General features: G+C 39.3%; 1 protein-coding gene and 1 long non-coding RNA gene across 2 annotated transcripts; one reads left to right on the top strand and one right to left on the bottom strand.

The window, feature by feature from the left end:
* The first annotated feature begins 1,543 nt into the window (after positions 1 to 1,543).
* Positions 1,544 to 11,490, top strand: rnaseh2a (ribonuclease H2, subunit A). Its single transcript, XM_088341581.1, has 9 exons — positions 1,544 to 1,758; positions 1,853 to 2,001; positions 4,020 to 4,091; positions 7,521 to 7,647; positions 7,721 to 7,808; positions 8,065 to 8,202; positions 9,587 to 9,674; positions 9,769 to 9,892; positions 11,243 to 11,490. The coding sequence occupies exons 2-9, from the start codon at positions 1,875 to 1,877 to the stop codon at positions 11,394 to 11,396; spliced, it is 918 nt and encodes a 305-aa protein (XP_088197707.1). The 5' UTR covers positions 1,544 to 1,758; positions 1,853 to 1,874; the 3' UTR covers positions 11,397 to 11,490.
* On the bottom strand, positions 11,019 to 21,169 carry LOC148360685 (uncharacterized). Its single transcript, XR_015851087.1, has 2 exons — positions 21,023 to 21,169; positions 11,019 to 12,981 (listed from the first exon to the last, which is right to left on the bottom strand). It is a non-coding gene; the product is annotated as an uncharacterized LOC148360685 (long non-coding RNA).
* Positions 21,170 to 21,643: the final 474 nt, after the last annotated feature.

Here is a 21,643-nt window from a genome sequence, read left to right as displayed (position 1 = left end):
AATTTTGTAGCATATGATAATAAACACAAGAAAAGTAGATACAATGTAAATAAAGCTTTTATTGAACATACGCCGGATTCGTACAAAAATTAAATAAAAATACAAATCTAAAAAAATGTTGGTACAATGCTTGGTCAGTAGAGACATATATATTTGAATAATCCTCTATCCATTTGTTTAGGGACAGGCAAATAAATTATACATTGAAATCAGATTTTATCCTAGATAAATGAGTTGACATTCCTCAACCTGTGAGTATCTAAAGAAAATACACTTAGATGGTAGTTCATTCGGTTTTGCTTATTATTTAAATCAATATTGTTTTGTTTTTTTAATGATTGAAGTTTTTTTTTACTATTAGGAGACGTTAAATAATACACAACGTCCCTTTAAGTGTCGACCGGGTGTTGTCGCGTTAGGCCACAGGTGTCAAACAGGCGGGCCGGAAGACAACAGTGAGAGAAGCGCAAGAGGAAAATGAGCTGTAGTTTTAGATATTTCCACCAGATGCCACCAGAGCCAGTTAACATTTGCAAAACAATTGTGGTAGTATTTCTCCATTTCTCTCTGACTCACTTCTTTTTTATTTATTCCTCCATCTTTTTCTTTCTCCTGTTCACTCTCTCTTTCTCTCTCTTTTTCTCTTTTCTCTATTTCTCTCTCTTGCTCTCTTTCTATTTTCCCTCTCTAATTTACACTTTTATTCTCTTTCTTTCTATTTTTCTCTTTCTTTCTCATCCTCTTTCTTTCCCTTTTTCAACCTCTCGCTCTCTCTCTCTCTCTCTCACTTCACTTTGTCTCTTTTTCTCCTGCTGACTCTTTCTGTCGTTTACCTTCTCTTATTCTTTTTATCTTTCTCTTTTTCACTTTCTTTTTCTCTCTATATTCATTTCCCCCTTCTTCTCCATTCATATCTCTATTCTGCTCTCTCCTTTTCTCTCACTGTTACTCCGTCTCCCTTGTTCTGCCTATCTGTTTAACGCTCTCTCTTTCACTCCCTCTCTGTCTCTGTCTTTTTCTCCCTCTCTCTTTCTCTTAAACTTACTAGTCCGGCCCCCGTTAAATTTTTTTATAGCATTTGTGGCAGGGTTGGGTAGGGTTACTTTAACGGGATTACTTTCAATTACTTTTGGATTACTCCAATACCAAATATGCTAATAAAAGACAAAATAAACTAAATATGAATAAAATGATGACTCACAACACGTGGTAAGCTTTCTCTCCTGGCTTTGACTTCTTTGATCTCCGGCAAAACTAACATAAAATGCGACAGAAACAAAATGAAAATAAATCCAAACAGCTTGCCAACATAATTTTTGCCGTTCCATGTATTCCGTTACTCCCCAAGCCTGCACAAAATTTAGTCATTTTATTCATATTTAGTTTCTTTTGTCTTTTATTAGAATATTTGGTATTGGAGTAATCCAAAAGTAATTGAAAGTAATCAAGTTAAAGTAACCCTACCCAACCCTGATTTGTGGCCCCCCAGCCAAAACGAGTTTGACACCCCTGCGTTAGGCTGTTTTTACTCCAGACCGCAAGATGGCAGTGTTGTTTATTAGTGGGACCACAGCTCAGGGCGCGAATTTTCCAACTTCAAATGCAGTCTTGTTTATTTACACACGCAGCGCTTCTCAAAGATTATAACGACATAATCTTGTTAAAGTCCATTCCATTTTTTTCCACATTATAATAATAATATAAACATTTTTAAATATAGCGTCATACGCCACGGAGTCACAGTCAAAGAGGTGAACGGTAAATGTGCTTCAATTACTACTAACATTAGCATTTAGCTAGCTTGTGGTTCCCAATTTAAAACTATCAGAGCGACATTACAAAATTTTGCCAGGAATTCCTTCTCGACAGCGGTAATGGATACCACTGACTTCGACGCCGATAACTCGGTCAGTTGTCGACTTTCATCTGACATCCCCGAATTATGTAAAACCGAAGACTGCTGCCTGGGAATCGACGAAGCGGGCAGGGGTCCGGTGCTTGGTATGTGCTGGTTTTCCCTATACATTGCAGTTTTTCATTGTAGTTCACGCCATAGGCGTAACCAGCTCGTTTTTGTGAGTGCACGGGAACCCCCAAATTCAACCCAAGCACCCTAAAAATAGAGTCTCATCTCATTAGCTGCACCGCTTATCCTCAGTAGGGTCGCGGGGTGCTGGAGCCCATCCCAGCAATCATCGGGCAGGGGACACCCTCAACTGGTTGCCAGCCAGTCTCAGGGCACACAGGGACAGACAACTCGCTCACTCATTCACACCTAGGGACAATTTGGACCGGCCAATCCACCTGAAATGCATGTCTTTGGAATGTGGGAGGAAACTGGAGTGCCCGGAGGAAACCCACGCAAGCACGGGGAGAACATACAAACTCCGCACAGTAAGTCCAGTAGCTGGATTTGAACCCACACAGGAGGTTCCCAAGACCTTAGAACTGTGCCACACACGCGCAGCTAACCACTGCGCCGCCGTGCTGCCCAGCTTTCAATACTGTATAATGAAAAATGCTTGATTAAAAAAAAATAAAACAAAAATAACACTGCAGCCCTAGAAATATTCCACTGCGTTGAAATGGTTCCTAGCACCGCTTTCCTCCAATCCCCGCTCCTCTTTCGCACACTCAGTGCCACTTGCGGCATAGCGGCGGAGCCTGTGGAGGCTCCGATGTATTGCAGTGAGAGTATGTTATATATTGGTTATGTTCAACTAGTTTACCACCCAATACCATAACTTTGTTAAATGTGTAACCGCGGTGTATCCGTCCCACCAAAGATCAATATTCACGCTGGACTGGACCAGCTCAGTAGCCTAGATGGTAGTGTGCCCGCTTTGAGACTGGGAGGTCGCTGGTTCGCGCCTCGACCGAGACATACCTAATTGGTATAATGGCGGCGCCCTCTGGCTGCGGCTGCATCGACTCGCTACAACGGGTCAGATGTATCGACATTTCGTTCTGTGTACATTGTTACAAAGAATGACAATACAAAGGAAATTATTATTATTATTATTATGATGAGGTTTTTATTACAGTTGCTGCAAATGAATGAGTCACAACACTTGGTAAGCTGCTGGCTTTGATCACGTTGACAGCTCGCTGTTAGACTGCCCTAAACATATCAAAGAGCTTTCTTTTCAGTTTACATAAAATACATTTTAGAATATCAACCATCACAATACATGTTTACATCCATTTTAACAAGAGATCGTATAGTGGCTTTTTAACGTTTACAATGAATTCAACATCTCTTTCTTCAGTCTGAATTTTAACCAACATCATCCTATTTATATATATGAGAAAATAGAAATAATAACAATAATGAGTATAAAAACAGGTACAATTTACCTGCAAATGAATGAGTCACAACACATGGTAAGCTTCTCTGCTGGCTTCGATCTCTTTGAGCTATAAAGGGAATTAGCATTTTAGTACGACTTGCAACGTCCAGCAAAACTAACATAAAAGGCGACAGAAACAAAACGAAAATAAATCCAAACAGCTTGACATCATCAAACACATTACTGTGCATGTTGAGATATTTGTCAGCTTTGGTTTTAATGTTTAAAATTAACTTTTTTCCGGAGCACCAAGAAATCGTGTCTTACCGTTGACAGCTCGCTGTTAGACTGCCAACAAACCCCGCCTTCCGGTCACATGTCAAAAGCCAAACTAAACCTTACCCCATACCAGCAGGTGGCACTGTTGGACTCATCATTGCAGGACACTTCCACAAAAACTATACAACATATTTCAGCAGGAATTTCAATAAAACAAAAGTTATTATTACACCCGTTACATATGGACGTGTGCATGTACTAGTAAAAACTGGGCATGGCGTAGTAATGGTGGTGTTTCTAACTCCGAAGTGTAATGTGGTGTTAACAATCAAGAACAGTGTTGATTTGTACTAAATTACTAAGTAAAGTGTAAAAAATGTAACCAGCCAGACATTCTGGTTCTGAACCTAAAATCGCCCCTGATTCATGCAATGTTTTAATTGTGTTCAGGTCCAATGGTTTATGGAATATGCTTCTGTCCCATTTCCAAAAAGGAAGATCTGAAGAGCTTGAAAGTAGCAGGTACTGATGTTTCCTTTTAATAGCGACCACTTCCCATTATTTATCATATACAGTGGAACCTCGGTTCTCGACCATAATCCGTTCCAGAAGCCTGTTCGATCACCGAAATTATTTTTCCCATTAAAAATAATGTCAATCGTTTTAATCCGTTCCATCACCCTGAATGTTTACCTTGAATGTTTAACGTAAACATAAAGCTAACCCAGGCTAATCGTACGTTCGCGTTATTGTAATCTTTTGTACAAAAGATTACGCTAACATGAACGTGTAAAAATAAAAAAAATCAGGTCGTTTACAAGTCATTTAGCACCCGGGTCTCCACAACAAGTGGTGAGCGGTACATTGTAAAGGGGGCTCCGTTCCAACACCTTGAATGTTGGGCTCCGTTCCAACACCCTGAATGTTTACCTTGAACATTTAACGTAAAGCTAACCCAGGCTAATCGTACGTTCGCGCTAACATGAACGTGTAAAAATAAAGAAAAGAATTATGAATAGGATTTCTTACCTTTGTGCTGGTCAGCAGAAGGCGCAGGTGGACGGTGGGGAGAGGAAAATCATCAAAAGTTTTTCAACCTCTTCCAAAACTTTCGGCCGTTGCTTGCTTATAGCACTCACTTCCTTAGCCACATCACTAGATTTCACAGCCTCCTTATTCTTTAGTATCGTACTGATCGTAGATTTAGCCATCCCTAGCAAGATCAGACACTCACACACCTCCTTCATATGTTGCTATTATTTCTTTCTTAAATGCAATAGTTGTACGCACTACTTTTCTTTTTTCACCCGTAGCAACTTTGCTGCTTGCACTGACTTTCTTCGGAGGCATAATAAGGGGCTAAAACACCTGTACGCCACTCAGCATCGCACCCTAGCGTACGCACTCACGCATTACCGGCGTTCGAACTCCGATTTTTTGACCGAACAGCGAAGCAAGAATTTCTCAAAATTTTTGGTCGGACTCTGATTTGTTCGAACTGAGAGGCGTTCGAAAAGCGAGGTTCCACTGTCGTTCCTATGACACGATCTACATTATGGCAATCTATATAGTGAAAACTATGCTGGATGGGTAGGTGTATGTTTACAATACATCATTGCCAATTATTATGATTGACTTTTGAAGTTATGCCTAGAATTCTGATTAGTTATTGTCCATAGTTGGGCAAACTTTTTGGAGTTTCAGGCCTGGCCACGTTGGGTTTAAATATACGGACGAGGAGGGGGAAACTATTTATTGGATTTTTTTTCTATCTGCCAAAACATGAAGAAAAGGGAGAATGCACGCCTCCCCAATCGCTCTCTTGTGCATTTCTGAATAAATACACATGCAGACAACTAATCGCACATGTAATATTTAATCTTATTTATGTCTAAAAATAGATTATTTCATCAAATTGATTTTGAATACACTCAGAATTTAAGCAATGTAATATCAGACATCCCCTTTCTCAAGTTCTACATTTGATAATTGTGTTTTTCTTTTTCTTTTTTTTTTTATCAAATTTGATTCGTATACAAACGCTGTCCTACTTACAAATGAGATTCGTAAGTTTAATTTGTTCGTAAGTTGCCTCAGTGCTATATTTTGTATGGAATGTATGTTTAATGTCTATATAAGTATGTTTAAGGCTGGTATAAGTAACCTGTATTGTTTTGTACAAAAAAATTAAACATTTCATAAAATAATATGCTATACAAAGATACATAAAGTTGAGTTTAACTTACTTTTGGAAGATGCGCTTCAAGAGGTCCTAATCTGTTGTAAAAAGTGACCTAAAAAAGCATTCCGACCATTTTCTCAACCGCATCAAGCTTTCTTTTTCCACTTTTGTTTCAAAAGAAACAGCTCGCCTCTTCTTTACACTTCACACCAACCAAATGAATGCACGAGATATTAAACAATAAAAACGTCAACGTTCTTGGCGCGCTAGCCATACAGTACCTGTTGTTATGTTTATACACGAACCAGGAAGTAGAAGCCGGATTTCTTCCTGGTTGTAGATGCTGGGTGACCTCTCACACCGCCACGTGGCGGAAAGAAGCACTACAGTATTGTCCTCTACTCGGAAAAAGGTGCACACAATACAAAATCTAACTTACAGCAATGTCCAGATATTTTTCGACATCCCGATTTTTTTTTTTCGTATCTACAGTTTTACGTAAGTCGAATGGTCGTAAGTAGGGGAGCGTCTGTATCTATGAATAAAAATGATCGAGTGTTTCTACCATTAACTGCCCTGTCAAAGCTATATTATTATTATTAAAGCTTTGAAAACTCTCTCGGTTTACCGTCTTTCTTTGTAAATATGCGTAACCCATGTATAATATGTATCTGCAACTGTATATTTTTGTAATGTATTTATTTGTATTTGTTTTAGACACGTATTCTGATACGGGTGAACGAAAATTGAGGGGCGGAACAAACGCGGGGTGCCGAGTTTAAGTGGGGACCGCTAAAGGTGAGGGACAGACGAGTAAAAAATTGGTTAAAGAAAAAGGAGTTGCGTGAGTAAAGGTGTTCATCTGATATATTTTTCCCACCCTTTGAAAATATACACTTTTTTCCTTGGATTACTGTCAACGGGACCTGGACTCTGCAGGTCTGCATCAAACCTTAAGTACCGGTATCATTTTCCGTTCATTTTGCCGGCTGTGATTTTTAGACTGTGGACTTTAATGAAGGACATTTAGTTTCAATCGCGGGACTTAAAGTCGGGTTTGGGTTAATTTTGTGTTTGTGTTACATGTTTAAATGTGGGCGCATGCGGCTTATATACAGGTGCGGCTTGTGTATGTACAAAATCGGTTTTCCTTTTATAATGTGGTGGGTGCGGCTTAAAATCAGGTGCGCTCTATAGCCCGGAATTTACGGTATTCATTTTTTAGGACTTTTGTTTGGTTAGCTGTATTAAAAAGACCAACAGCCTGTAGTTTTCCCACTTCAGATAGAGGCTGTTGTAAGACGCAGCTCCCAGGCTACGTTATTAAAAAATGCTCACGGTTTTAAATAATGACACACATTAGAGAAAAGTGTATTAGGGTTCAGAGTTCGAACCTTAGTCCTGTCCTTAGTACTCTATAAGGATAAATTCAGCCAGTGAATGGTACACTGTTTGAATCCAAGCTTAATGGTGCGTGCCAAGCCATCCCCAGAGGTTGCATTGCACCAAGTCAGGTTTTTCCTTTGTCCCCCACTCAGCAGGTTGTGTAATATAGAAAAGAATTAGTAAAAAAAAATAACCCCTTAAACCTTCCACCTATATTTTTGGAACCAACTAAATAATAGTGTACACTTCTTCCGACATCTGTTGGACCCATCCAGAATGGCCGACTGTTAACATTCGGGGTTTGACATAAAACAAAACTATCTTATAAGCAAGTGTGAAGTTACAGAATATCACCAATAGGTTTTACTTTAATCCTTTTCTAGATTCAAAAACACTTTCTGAGGCAGAAAGAGAGACTCTCTTCCAAAAACTGGATGATGCAAAAAGCTTCATAGGCTGGGCCCTTTGTGTTCTCTCTCCTAACACCATCTCGACCAGTATGTTACAAAGGTATTGTTGGTAAATGTAATGAAATGCAATCATGTATGAAATTAAGCGTCACCTTCATGTCATCCTTTGGCAGAACTAAATGCAACTTGAACACGTTGTCACACGATACAGCCATTGGTTTAGTTCAGTTTGCACTGGACAGCGGCGTGCAGCTCAAAGAGGTATGTACTGTATGTGTGACTATTCATATTGGGCAATCAAACTTAAAAATAATACTGACTTTGAATTTAAATATTACTGTGGGTTTGTTGAAAAAAAATGCGTGATTTATCATGTATAGAATTTACTAACCAAATTTTTACAATCGGATAATTAAAGGTTCTCAATATCTGTGGTTATGGTTCAAGGTTTCTCTCTACACTCAAAACTAGAAGAAAAAGTGTAAATAGCTTTGATTTGTTCATATCATCTCTGCAGGTGTTTGTGGACACAGTTGGCCCTGCCGAGAAGTACGAGGAAAAGCTCTCCAAGTTGTTTCCAGGTATCGATGTTACAGTGAGGCCGAAAGCTGACTCCCTCTTCCCTATTGTCAGTGCAGCCAGTATCTGTGCAAAGGTCAGTCCCCCCGACAGTTACATTGTTATACAGCAGGGGTCAGGAAGCTTTTTGACACAAAGAGCCACAAAAGGAAAAACGTTTTAAGAGAAATTCTGAGAGCCACACCATATATTTTAAGACAGAATTCAACAAAACCATCAAACCCGCTCTAAAGACCAAAGCGGATTCTTCAACACATTCAATTTCACTGTGTTTGCTTTTGATGATTTGATTAAGTCTATGAAATTATAATGCCAGAGCCTGTGTCCCATATCAATATAAATCTACCACTTAAAATCTGTCTCCCCAGTTACTTAAGAGTGTTAAGGCTCATTTTGACCAACAATTTAGTCTTGAATATTGGTTTCAAAACAAGGTGCAAGCAAAGCTCTTTTGTAAAATTGTCACAAAATTTTGCAAACATTAAGGATATTGTCGTATTTACTTTTAGCGTAGACTGCACTGAGCGAGAGTGAGAAGGGAGTGCCTTATGCTGTGTGCAGAGATCCAGCCACCTCTACCACTCACCCAATCAAATTGCTCTGAGTGGTTTGCTGGCGTATTTGGGTATTCACAGTTCGTTCGGTGGGTTTTCGTCAGAAACATCTCAACATGTACCAAAATCGGGAATTAACCACCCAATTTTGAAACGTCACAGAGAAATGTGCAATAGTCAAGTTTTATCTCCGAGCCATATGTACTCACAAAAAGAGCCATATATAGAATAGAATAGAATATACCTTTATTGTCTTGTTACAAAATGGGTTAGCATATTGTGACAACGAAATTGGGCATGACACTCCAGTTTTACACATTAACAGTGAGGTATGAGCCAAGAAGATAAAGGAACAGAGAAGAGAAGATTAAGATATGGCTCGTGAGCCACTGGTTCCTGACCCCCTGTTATACTGACTTTTTACCCTTTTCTCTAGCGCTAAACTGCTTCCCAGACAATCACAATTGATGAGTACCAATAAAAAAATAAACAATAGTTCATTAGTTCCAGTTACATTGTCAATGATGAAATAAAATATACCAAAGTCATTCAAATTTGATGTCTGTAAAACAGTAATTTGATTTTATAAACGTTATGCACAAGGACACTAATTCTTAGGAGCTATTGAATAGATTTGCCTTAGAAAATCCATTTTGAAAAACATTTTTTGTGATAATACTTGAGGAATGTCTGCTCTTCAAATACCTTGAAATTAGAACAAACGTAATATGCCTGAGCCATCAGGAAGCTTTAGTTAGGTACAAAGATGATCGCAGAAGATGAAATTCTGTGAGGTTTTCAATTAGTATGACTGATTTTGATTTCAATCTACGGGTTTTTCTTTTTTGTAAACCTTCACAGAAATGGCAACCTTATTAATGTCTGCTATCACATATGGTTATTTAGGTAGCCAGAGACCATGTTGTAAAGAATTGGAAGTTTGTTGAGGACCTCGGAGATGTGGATACGGACTACGGCTCAGGATACCCAAATGGTATTATTTAAAAAAAAACATATTTGATGCTTGGTTTCATTTGATTTTTTTTTTTAACAATTACTGATGGACTCTTTCTGTCACACTACTAAAGACCCGAAGACTAAAGCTTGGCTCACAAAGTACTTGGACCCGGTGTTTGGCTACCCCCAGTTTGTGCGTTTTAGCTGGAGCACAGCCCAAACCTTGATTGACAGCAAGGCTGCCGCTGTACATTGGTGAGTAATACAGACGGACAGACTGAGGAGATAATTTTTTTCCTCATGTCATGAGGCTCTTTAAGTCCACCCGGGGAGTAAAAGCCCACAATAAACCCCACCCCCACATTTTCATATTACCCTATTTTTATTATAGTGTGTATTTTCCGTAGCACTATTTGAATACTCTATAGCAAAACGTTATATTGGGTATTTTTGTATTCTATATCTTTATTTTATTATTTTATTTTTCAACACAAGGATACTGCTGGAAGTCTGAATTTTCCTACGGGGATGAATAAAGTATCTATCTATCTAATGGTCTAATGGTAAAACTCTTGGACTTTATTCGGAAAAACATTTCTTAGTGTTCAAAGACAATTGCTGTAGTATATTTATAACATTGCTGTTGTATTTTTGTAGTCCAGAATTTCTGTATTGCAGTATTTCTATAGTGTTTAGTTGTTGCTGTTGTAATAGGTTTGTAGTAGTATTTTTGTAGTATTTTTATTTATTTTATTTTTGTATTATTGAATTACTGTAGCGGTATTTTTGTAGTATTTATAAAGAACCATTTCTGAGGTAATATTTTTTTAGTATTCCTGTAGTATTGTTTGTAATACTATTGTTGTATTTTTGCAGTACTACTGATGCAATATTTCCCTAGTGGAATTTTGTATTCTACTACCAGTTTTAATATTTTTTGTAGTATTCTGATTGTATTTTTATTTTCAGAATAAAAGTAAAATAATATATTACTTCCCTGTTTTCAAGCACTAAACTTGATATTTGTAGTAATTTTGTAGTCATTCTGTAGTAGTATTATGTAGTAGACACTGGCAAACCTGGCACCTCTAACAATGTTTTTTTAAGGAGTATTTTTTTCACTATTACAATATATATATATATATATATATATATATAGATAGATAGATAACGTCTGAGCACAAAAAACAGCAGACAAAAACCTTAGCGTAGTACTTCAGCAATTAAAAAGTCAATTTTACATATGATTCTTTGAATTCATGTGCTCAGAAATGTAACACGTGATTTATGAGTCAGGATTAAAAAGCGATTAACTGTGTCCTTGCCTTTGGCAGACTACAGTACATAAAAAGTGCATACATACAAAGAATAAAGACTCGTGAAGATAAGGGAATGGGTTTTCCCATGTGTGTTAAGATCAAAACAGAGACAAAAACGCCTTCAAAATTAGTTTTGGTTTGCATTCAAACATAAACCGTATATCGCTTCATGTATGAAACCCACAATCTTTTTGATCTTTACCCTATGCTTCTTCGGCCAAAGAGTTGACCCTAAGAGACTACAGTGACAGAAAAACAGTTTTTTTGTCTTTGACTGTCCCATCAGGGATGATGACGAAGAGGACGGCGAAAAGGCGGCGCAGCGGCTGTCCAACAAGTCCATGCTTTCCTACTTTAGTCCGCCAGGGGGCGCCAAGAAACAAGCACAGGCACACCGCTTCTTCACAGAGCGCAAGCTGAAAAGTGTGGACTCTTTTTAAGGACTGACTGACCTACATGCACTGTGAGTTGCTTGCACATGCAAGCACAATGTTCTATTGGTTTTAATCATAAAATGTGTTTGTATAAAAGGTATCCAGAGTCTTTTTTAACAGGATTAGGAGCATCACACAATATTTTAGTAAGTGATTTGATCTCTGATGGTAGTGTGAAAAACAAGATTTGTTCATTGCTGGAATCAATTGTATGAACTTAAACCTGAGCCCGACCCATATTTCGGGCCCAGTCAAGCTTAAAACGTCAATCATTACGTGCGGGTCTGGCTGTGCTTTTCTCTCTGCCTTATTTTCAATTATTAACCACCCTTCCTTCTTTGCTTCACTCTCTCTTAAAGTTGCTGCATTCAATTCTTAAAGACGTGCTGCCGTGGTTTATGGCCCAGTTTTCAACACGTCAAAATGAAAATTCCCCACCAACGCTTTAAAAAAATCCGTCAAAGATGGAAAATTGTCGGTTAATGTAACCCCCGCTGACACAGAAGTACAAAATATGTTAATATTTATACAGTCTTGTTTACCTTGGATTTTGTTAGAAAGTCAGGCTTTGATTTATTAGCATCACTTCTCCTTCTCCCAAGTCCTCACAAATGAAATAGGAAGTTCCAGGTTTAATCTGGGCTCGGTCCTGCAAATCAAGTTAATTGTTCGTGTCGGCTGGATTTTTTTTCAGCCCCAATCTTACTTCTGACTGTAATCCATACTAGTTAAGCACATAAATCATTGTTTTGGCCCTCTAATGACTTATCACTGTTTTTCTTAACTTTTACACTCTTAGACTTCTCAAATGGAAAATGGACATCCTTTTTTCATCAATGGCACTGGATGTGGAAAAATTGGCCAATGCATGCATGCAAAAGAGAACATTTTCTTGCATAGTGTGGAGAAATAACTGGACACATGTTTTCAATCAATGTGGCCATAGAGTTCCACGCAAATGGCATTCAGAGGCAAGTTGACAAAGGGCAGTTAAAGCCAGCATTTGGCTCAATTGTGTTAGACACATTTCATCTTGTAAATACACTTTGATTTTAGTGTCAGTCTTTCGTTTCTGACAGGCATACGGATCACATTTACAGCATCAATATGAGACAAAATTAAAAGCTGGGAAGACAGTGGGATGCATCTTTACAAGTCATTCCTCTTGCTTGAAAACTATCCAAAGGATACAACATATATAACACAACACATGAAGGACAGTCCACCTGCAGCCAGTCATCAGTTTCCAAGAGGTTTGTGTCGGGACACCTGAATCTTTTTCCCGCAGTTCATAGCCAGGGTGGACACGGCAAACGAGGACAGGATGATAATGGAAATGCCCACAAAATGAGACGAGGCTCCTCTGGTGGTAGCTCTCAGGGCCTTCTTGGCGAATGACTCCCGGTCGAAGTTTGCAGGCTGAGCGCTGGCTTCCATGGCGGGTTTGCTAGAAGTTTGTCCGGTGCCTTACGCGAAGCCGTCTGGCGGGCCTCAATGCGCCGAGTCCCTTCCTTGTTGTCTCGTAATTCCTTCCTGCGCGGTCAGTTATAACCTCGTGTGTTAAACCCTCTTAAGAGGCCGGTTCTTCCCCCTGCGTCAATGGGAATAAAAATAGTTAGCATGCCGATTAAAGACTAAGATGGTGATCTATTTCAGATCAAGGCCGGCTGACTTAATTCCGTTAGATCAGCCTGTTAATGTACGGTAGTCATTAGGATTCTTTAACTCATTCATGTTTTTGCACAATCCCAAAAGTCTCAACATTTCAATTAGAATAAACACAAATGGGTCTAATCCAGCTCGGTGGCCTTGGGTGTATGGCGCCCGCCCCGAGACTGGGAGGTTGTGGTTCAAGCCTCGGCCGAGTCATACCTAAGACTTAAAAAAACATTAGTACCCGTTGCCTCCCTGCTTGGCGTCCAGCATTAGGGGTTGGAATTGGGGGGTTTGGTCATCTAATGACTCCCAACACATCAGCTGGGTTGAGCGAGGGGGCTGGGAATCCCCTCCTCTGAATCAATCTCCCAAAAAGAGTCAGAAATGACTCTAACCACCTCCCACTAGGGGGATATGGCTGTAGTATATATATATATATATATATATATATATATATATATATATATGTGTGTCTAGTGAAGGGCAGCACGGCAGTGGTTAGTGCGTGTGTGGCACAGTTCTGAGGTCATGAGATCTAACCTCCTGTGTGGAGTTTGCATGTTCTTCCCGTGCTTGCGTGGGTTTACTCCGGTTTCCTCCCACATTCCAAAAACATGCATGTCAGGTTAATTGGCCGGTCCAAATTGTGCCGAGGTGTTAATAAGCGAGTGAATTGTCTGTCCCTGAGTGCCCTGCGACTGGCTGGCAACCAGTTCAGGGTGTCCCCTGCCCACTGCCCGAAGATAGCTGGGATGGGCTCCAGCACCCCCGCGACCCTACTGAGGAAAAGCGGTGCAGATAATCGATGGATGGATGGGTCTAGTGAAGTACTTCTCTACCGGTTTGAAATAAATGTAGTTTTTTTTAATTGAATACATCTTTATGATCAGTGCTTGGAGAACATTTTCAAAGCAATATTAAAAATCCCTTCGCTAAAAATGAAAAAATCCTTAATTTGTACATTTGTGACCCGCTCTGCCGAAATGATTCGCAAGTAGCAAGGTTCTATGTTAGGCTACAGGCTGATAAATCAGGAAAATAATGAAATATGTTTTTTCTCGGTTTTTCGGATCTTTAAATGCTATGACATTCGAAAACACTTTCCCTGAGTTTTATAATCTACATAGATGGGGAAAGTCACAAAAACGGCAATTAAAGTTGAATATTTTCGCATTTTAGAATTAAAGTACTTTTATGTTTATTGAAATAAATATGCGCTAAAAGTATCTTTCAGTCTGGTCTAATTTTTTTTTTCTATGTGTAAAAATGCCTATATTAAAATTCAACTTTAAAATTAGACTTTAACTGAAAAAAACTCAATGACATCACACCAAAAAAGAATGGATGGAAGGCTGCCATTTAAATGACCATATCTTCAAAATAGTTTAGAATAAAGCTTTAAAAATTGTATATTTTTGAAGCTTATTTCTTATAATTTCCATTAATACCAAATTTGATATTTGCCTCACTGTGACTCATTTCCGTAAATCAGGTCATATTTTAAAATTGAGACATTTTTAACTTTTAAATTGTCGAGCGAAACAATGGATCTTAGATTGAAGAAAAATACAGTGTTTCTTTTTTTTTTAGTTATGTATCTATATTACACACAGTGAAGAAAATAAATATTTGAACACCCTGCTATTTTGCTATTTCTCCCACTTAGAAATCATGGATGCGTCTGAAATTTTTATCGGAAGCGTATGTCTACTGTGAGAGAGATAAACTAAAAAGAAAAATCCAGAAATCACAATGCATGATTTTTTAACAATTTATTTGTGTGATACAGCTGCAAATATGTATTTGAACGGAATCATCCAGAATTCTGACCCTGAAAGACCTGTTAGTCCGCCTGCACTTCATGTATCATCCTGAATCAGATGCACCTCATTAAAGTCTGTAGCTGTCCACCATATACAATCAGTGAGACTTTAACTTGTAACATGGCGTAGACCAAAGAGCTGTCCAAAGACACCAGAGACAAAATTGTACACCTCCACAAGGCTGGAAAGGGCTACCGAGCAATTGCGAAGCAGCTTGGTGCAACAAGGTCCACTGTTGGTGCAATCATTAGGAAATGGAAGAAGCTAAACATGAAGGTCAATCTCAATCGGAATGGAGCCCCATGCAAGATATCACCTCGTGGGCTCTCAACAATTCTAAGAAAGGCCAGGAATCAGCACGACAGGAATTGGTCAATGACCTGAAGAGAGCTGGGACCACTGTTTCCAAGGTTACTGTAGGTAATACACTAAGACGTCACGGTTTGAAATCATGTGTGGCACGAAAGGTCCCCCCTCCTTAAACCAGCACATGTCAAGGCCTGTCTTAAGTGTGCATATGACCATTTGGGTGATACAAAGGAGTAATTCGAGAATGTTTTGTGGTCAGATGAGACCAAAATAGAACTTTTTGGTAATAATTCCACTAAGCCTGTTTGGAAGAAAAAGAATGAAGTGTACAATCCCAAGAACACCATCCCTACTGTGAAGCATGGGGGTGGTAGCATCATGCTTTGGGGGTATTTTTCTGCACATGGGACAGGACAATTGTACTGCATTAAAAATAGGATGACTGGGGCCGTGTATTGTGAGATTTTGGGGAACAACCTCCTTCAATCATTATAAAATGTAAGAAGCTAAACATGACCTTCTATTTGAATCGGAGTGGAGCCCCGTGCAAGATATCACCTCGTGGGGTCTCAATGGTTCCACGAAAGGTGAGGAATTAAGACCACCGTTTCCAAGGTTATATATATATATATATATACCGGAGCCATATCCCCCTAGTGGGAGGTGGCAAGAGTCAGAAACACGTTCATATTTATGACTCTTTCTGGGAGATTGATACAAAGGAGGGGGTTCCCAGCCCCCTCGCTCAACCCAACTGCTGTTTTGGGAGTCATTAGGCAGGGATCAGAATGGAGATTTTCATTTTCAGCTGAAATAGCCAGGGTCCAGGAATAAAGCAGGGCGGAGCCCCCCCTAACAAGCCCCCCCACACCGCGCCGCCCCCCCCCCCCCCCCCCAAGCTCCTGGGTTTTAGGCAATTTACTTGTCCAAAACCATGCTTATATTTATCATTTAAGTAACATTTTTAGAAGATTAAAATAAGTTGCCCACATAACTGATTTTTTTGTAAATACTGCAAGATAAGTTCAAATGCAGTTCAGTCCCTGCAGCTTGAGCAACAATGCGGCCAATTTTTCTAACGGCCGCCAGGGTGCGCCAGAGCAATAAAGGAAAGAGTGAGACAGTCGGATTTTGAATTTGTTTGCTACGCAAGAGAAAAAGTGAAAAAGTCGGAATGCCTTTGGGGTTCAAAAACAGCGGAAATCCGCGGATCCGCGGAAAATTCTGATCCCTGATTAGGTGACCAAACCCCCCAATTCCAACCCCTAATGCCAAGCGCCAAGCAGGGAGGCAATGAGTACCAATGTTGTAAGTCTTAGGTATGACTCAGCCCAGGCTTGAACCAGCGACCTCCCCCCCAAAAAGTTTTTTTTGCAGCATAAGCATAAATCTCTTCCAACTACCTAGTTACCAATATTATTTTGCCGTAGTACCAGCTGAGCAGGTAATTTTAAAATATGAGAATGCAACATGAAAACAATGCCTGCGATTATCAAGAAATTCGAAGCAGGGACAGAAATTGCTGCCTTCGCTATATTGCACGACTATAACCAGTCGACGATCAGGACTATTATCCTAAATCAGGAGGCGGTTTAAGCAAGGAAAGCGTGACAATCCTCGCAAGTTTTAAAAACAGTTTCATTTTTAAAACGCCTTTGCCACTTCCACCCCACATGCATCCACCCACCACTCCACTCCACCAACTCAAGTCACACCGCCACAAGTAAATACAATTTATTTTTTATCATTCAATCCTAAACGCATAAGAAGTTCTTACTATATTGTATCATGTAACGTTCATATTTTCATTTTGCAATCATCTGTGCAGCCCTTTGAGACTCCTTGTGATTAAGGGCTATACAAATATACATGACTTGACTTCCTGGGGCCAACTGATTGGGTAACACCGGCCTAATGCGCCACCTTGTGGTTAAGTAGTCCACCCACGCTAAATCCAACTGGTTATGATTAGCACTATTGAAGCAATAACTTGAAAAAAAATTGTTCAGAATAAAATGAATAGCAACTGGCATGGGTACTGTCAAGTCTTGAAGCAGTAATATATTTTCTTCCCAATTTCAGTTAGTTTAGTACAGGGGTGTCAAACTCATTTTAACTCAGGGGCCACACAATAGAACAAACATTCTGTCGGGGGCCGGACTTGTAGATTAAAGAGAAAGAAAGAGAGAGATAAAGAAATAAAAGAAAGAGGGAGGGAAAAGGAGAGAGGGCGGGACAAAGAAAGAAAAAAAGGGAGAGAGGGTGAGAAACAAAAGGTAAAAAGAGAATTCGTGAGAGAGGGGGAAAGAAAGGGCGAGGAAGAAAGAAATCCAAAGAGAAATAGAAAGACAGAGGGAGAGAAAAGAAAGCGCGAAGGGTAGGAAGAGAGGAAGAGAAAAGGAAAAAGGGAAGTTAGAGCAAAAGAAGTTCAAAAGACAACAAAGGAAGAGAAAAAGGGAGACATAGAGAGTGGGAGAAAAAGGGTGAGAGAGAGAGAAAGAAATACAAGTACAGTGTCTTTGTTCGTGGCACCTGGCTTTGGCAACGTCAAGTTGACATATTTCAACCTGCAGCTTGTTTTTCTCTTGTGCTTCTCTGAGTGTCGTCTCGCTGTTTGACACCTGTGGTTTAGTATTAACAGCTTGGTCCTGTTATAACTTATTTTATCCCTCCATAGGAAATTTCAGCTGGACAGAATTAGAGAATGATTAACTTATTTAGGACAGAATTTGTTAGGTGTTAAATAACTAGCTGTTACACAATCTCCACAATGAAAACATAAACGGACTGAAATTTATCACTGGGTATGCTGAAAAGATAAGATAAAAAATATAGGTTGTATCCAAACTACAGCCCTGGGTCCGTTTGTGGCTCACTGTTTGTATTAAAAAATATTTTTGAAAAGTTGCTAATATGCTAATTTGCCATTTTTAAAGACTACAAGACACCCCCAAAAATCAAAAGTGTGCTTTTTTATCCAGTGCCTGTTAAAGACTGGAAATTATGTGTCATGATTATGTGAATCACCTGTGCCCGCTCATTTGGCGCCAACCGCGGCGGGTTCTGATTGCCTCCTGTTCTCTATTTTAACCCAGCCCTGTCAGTCCCCTGTTGTCAGTCCGTCTGTGAACCTCTGTGTATACAAGGCAAGCCTTTTTCCACTCCCACCTGTCCCGTTTTTTTTCTCCCGTTTGTCTCCGGCTTCGACCCGTTTTGCTCCCGATCATGTCTGCTCTCCCGTCCCGGCCTACGACCCATTTTTGATCCAGTCTACGTCTATTCTCCTGGCTTACGACTCGTTTCCGACCCCGACCACGCCTTGCTCTTCCAGTCCCGGCTACCGACCAGTTTTGCCATCCCTGGCACCGCCATCGCTCGCTACGGAAGATCCACTTCCGTGTTCGGGTCACAATTCAAGTGCAAGAGCGACTTGCTTCCCGTGTCCAGCAAACACCGGATCGTGGGCGCAACCCTTCCTCTTTCCTTCAATAAAACTTGAGGTAAACTTTATACTGTACAATTGGGTCCTGTTTCCATTCTGGTCCTGACATTGTGTCCATTATCCATCCATTATCAGCACCGCTTATCCTCAGTAGGGTCGTGGGGGTGCTGGAGCCCATCCCAGCTATCTTCGGGCAGGGGGCAGGGCACACAGGGACAGACACCTCGCTCACTCATTCACACCTAGGGACAATTTGGAGTCACCAATTAACCTGACATGCATGTTTTTAGAATGTTGGAAGAAACCCACACAAGCACGGGGAGAACATGCAAACTCCACACAGGAAGGTTCAATCTCATGACCTCAGAACTCAGCACTGCGCTGCCGTGTTGCCTGGAAATAATGTAAATAAAATAATATCAAAATGTTATGTTAATCATTTTAAAATGATTAAATTCATTTTAGTTGTAAAACCAGTATTTAAAAAAAAAATCTAATCTTTAAAAAAAAAAAAATGCAAACCTTGCCCTCGCCTTAATTTTCATTTCACCCACCTTATAGTATGGTGCGCCTTTAATATGGAAAACCCTTTCACGAAGTTATATTTTTGAAGATGCGCCTTGAAATTAGATGTGCCTTGTAGTCTGGAAAATAATTTTGCTTTTATCGTTGAATAAATAGTTTATTTTAAGATTCAAACTAGCTTTAGATATGGATCTCCATCTGGTTGATGAACTTAAAAGGAAGCTCACCTTGTTGTATCCTTATTTATTTCATCTTTTTTGCATGTGCAAAACACATTTCCACAATGTGCTTCACACTTACCCATTCGCACACACACTCACACACCAATAGCAGCCATGCAAGGCGCCAACCTGCTTATGGGGGGCATTAGGGATTTAGTGTCTTGCCCAAGAGCTGCACATAGCACAGAATATTGCACACTACTTTTTCTCTTTTTGTTCTCCTCTCTCTCTTTTCTCCCTTTCTTTGCCTCTTTTGGTCCCTTTTTCATTTCCTCTCTCCCTTTCTCTATTTTTCTCTCTGTTTCTCTTTCTTTCTCTATTCTTCTCTTCCAGCATTTTTTTCTTTCCTCTCTCTTTCCTACTCTTTATCTCTCGTTTGTTCTCTCTAAGATGTCATTTTCTTTTTTTGTCATTGGTACCCAGTGTTCCCTCTAGGCTGCTCGCACATCCTCAGCGCACAAGAAAATCTAGCCAGCGCACATAAATGAGGGCTCAAAATTACTAATTAAGAAGCGACTTAAGTCAAAGTTACAGTGCAGGAAGGTAAAAATACACGGGTTCCCCTGACGTTGTATCCTAAATGCGGTATTTTGAAGTCGAGTCGAAGTAGAATTGAAGTTGAGTAAAGTTAGTAGAGTTTGTCGAGAACCGGCTTCTTCTGCTCGGCTCACTAAAAGGAACCGGCTCTTTCGGGTCCTAAACGGCTCTTCGGGTGGTTTTTGCTTCTTTCATCCCAACATGACCAAATATTATGTAAAATGGTGCACAAAATGACTTAAAGGACGGGGGAAATACAACAAAAAATACCAAAATGAAAAAGTAGTGAAAAGCTGAAAAAAAAAGGAAGAGAAAAAAAGAAGGAAAAATTTAGAAAAAAGCAAGAAAAAAAGAAAAGAAAGAAACAAAGGAAAAAAAGTAAATAGAGAACGAAAATAAAAAAGTAACAGCTCGGAAAAAATAAACACAATGAGATTTTTTTTAAAGGAATTTAAAAAAAGTAGAAAAAAACACAGAAAAAAGAAGAAAAAGTTTGTGTTGCATTCAAATAATTTCCAATTGCATCAAGTGAATCTTGTTGCCAACATTGTACTCCCACTAAAAAAATGTGATTAAGTACAGTTCTGTATCTTACAACCGACTAAATAAGCCCCCAAAAATGTTAATACTATGCGACAAAATATAGCAGGAAATAAAATGAAATGGATATCTTGTGAAAGAATTTTAAGAACAAACGACGTTTTTAGGCCTTACAACCTTTGCAATCGTACATGAGTCAATTCATTCAAAAGAGAAAAATAATTTTGCATTGCCGGAAACTCAGCAAAATGTAACTTGATGTCAAGTTTTGGACATGTTTGATATTGATTGAGTTGCCTCACTTGGGATTATGGTTGCTCACTGTTGTTTCAAGCGTTGCTCACCGACTTTGTGTGAACGCTCAGACCCGTGGAAAATTACAGGGAACATTGTTATTATCTCTTTGAGTCACACATAACACCAGCAGAAATATAAGTATTCGGAACACATTGTAAAAAAAAACACTGTCGTGTTTATCAAGCCAACTATGTGATCGAAATCCTTCTTTTTTTTAGAGAAGCAGGGAATGTTACCTGAGAGTCGAGGTCACAATGTGTCAGCAGGTCTTAAATCTCTCACCTTCTTACTCTAGTTTCTTTTCAGGGCGTCTCTCGGAGCACGCTAATCGGATTGTGCTGATATTTCCTCCTCGCAATTGACACAGAAAATCTTCCGCCAAGCGTGTACTCGTAAGTCATGCAACACTGAGGAGAACTTTGTGTTTTTAACCTTAACTTACATAATATATTTTTTTTCAAAAACATGACGTCACTCACAATCATCATGAATGATTAACTGCGTTTTGACAAAAAAAGTTATGTTCTTTGACCACACGGTGTCGCCATTTTTCCAAAATGAAACGGAACTGTCGCGAGTCTTTCAAATGTACCGTAGCAGATATTTCCACAGCAATATTTTTGTATCGTGTTAGTATAGTTATATTTCTGTATTATTGTAGTAGTATTTTTGTACCATTTAGTATTTATGTAGTAATACCATAGTGGTATTTTTGTAGAATTTCGGTATTTTATACTTTAGTTGTATTTTTGTGGTGTTACTGTACTTGCAGTTTTGTAGTATTTCAATAGTAGTATTTTTGTAATACTCACATAGTCGTATTTTTGTAGTATTTCTATAGTAGTAGTGTTTAATATTTACATAGTAGTATTTTTCGAGTATTTATTTAGTAGTAGTTTTTAA

The sequence above is a fragment of the Urocampus carinirostris genome, chromosome 8 (assembly GCF_059441175.1).
Source record: "Urocampus carinirostris isolate Australia breed hairy pipefish chromosome 8, RoL_Ucar_1.0, whole genome shotgun sequence".
Taxonomy (NCBI): domain Eukaryota; kingdom Metazoa; phylum Chordata; class Actinopteri; order Syngnathiformes; family Syngnathidae; genus Urocampus; species Urocampus carinirostris.
This window is presented reverse-complemented; position numbering and strand designations above follow the sequence as displayed.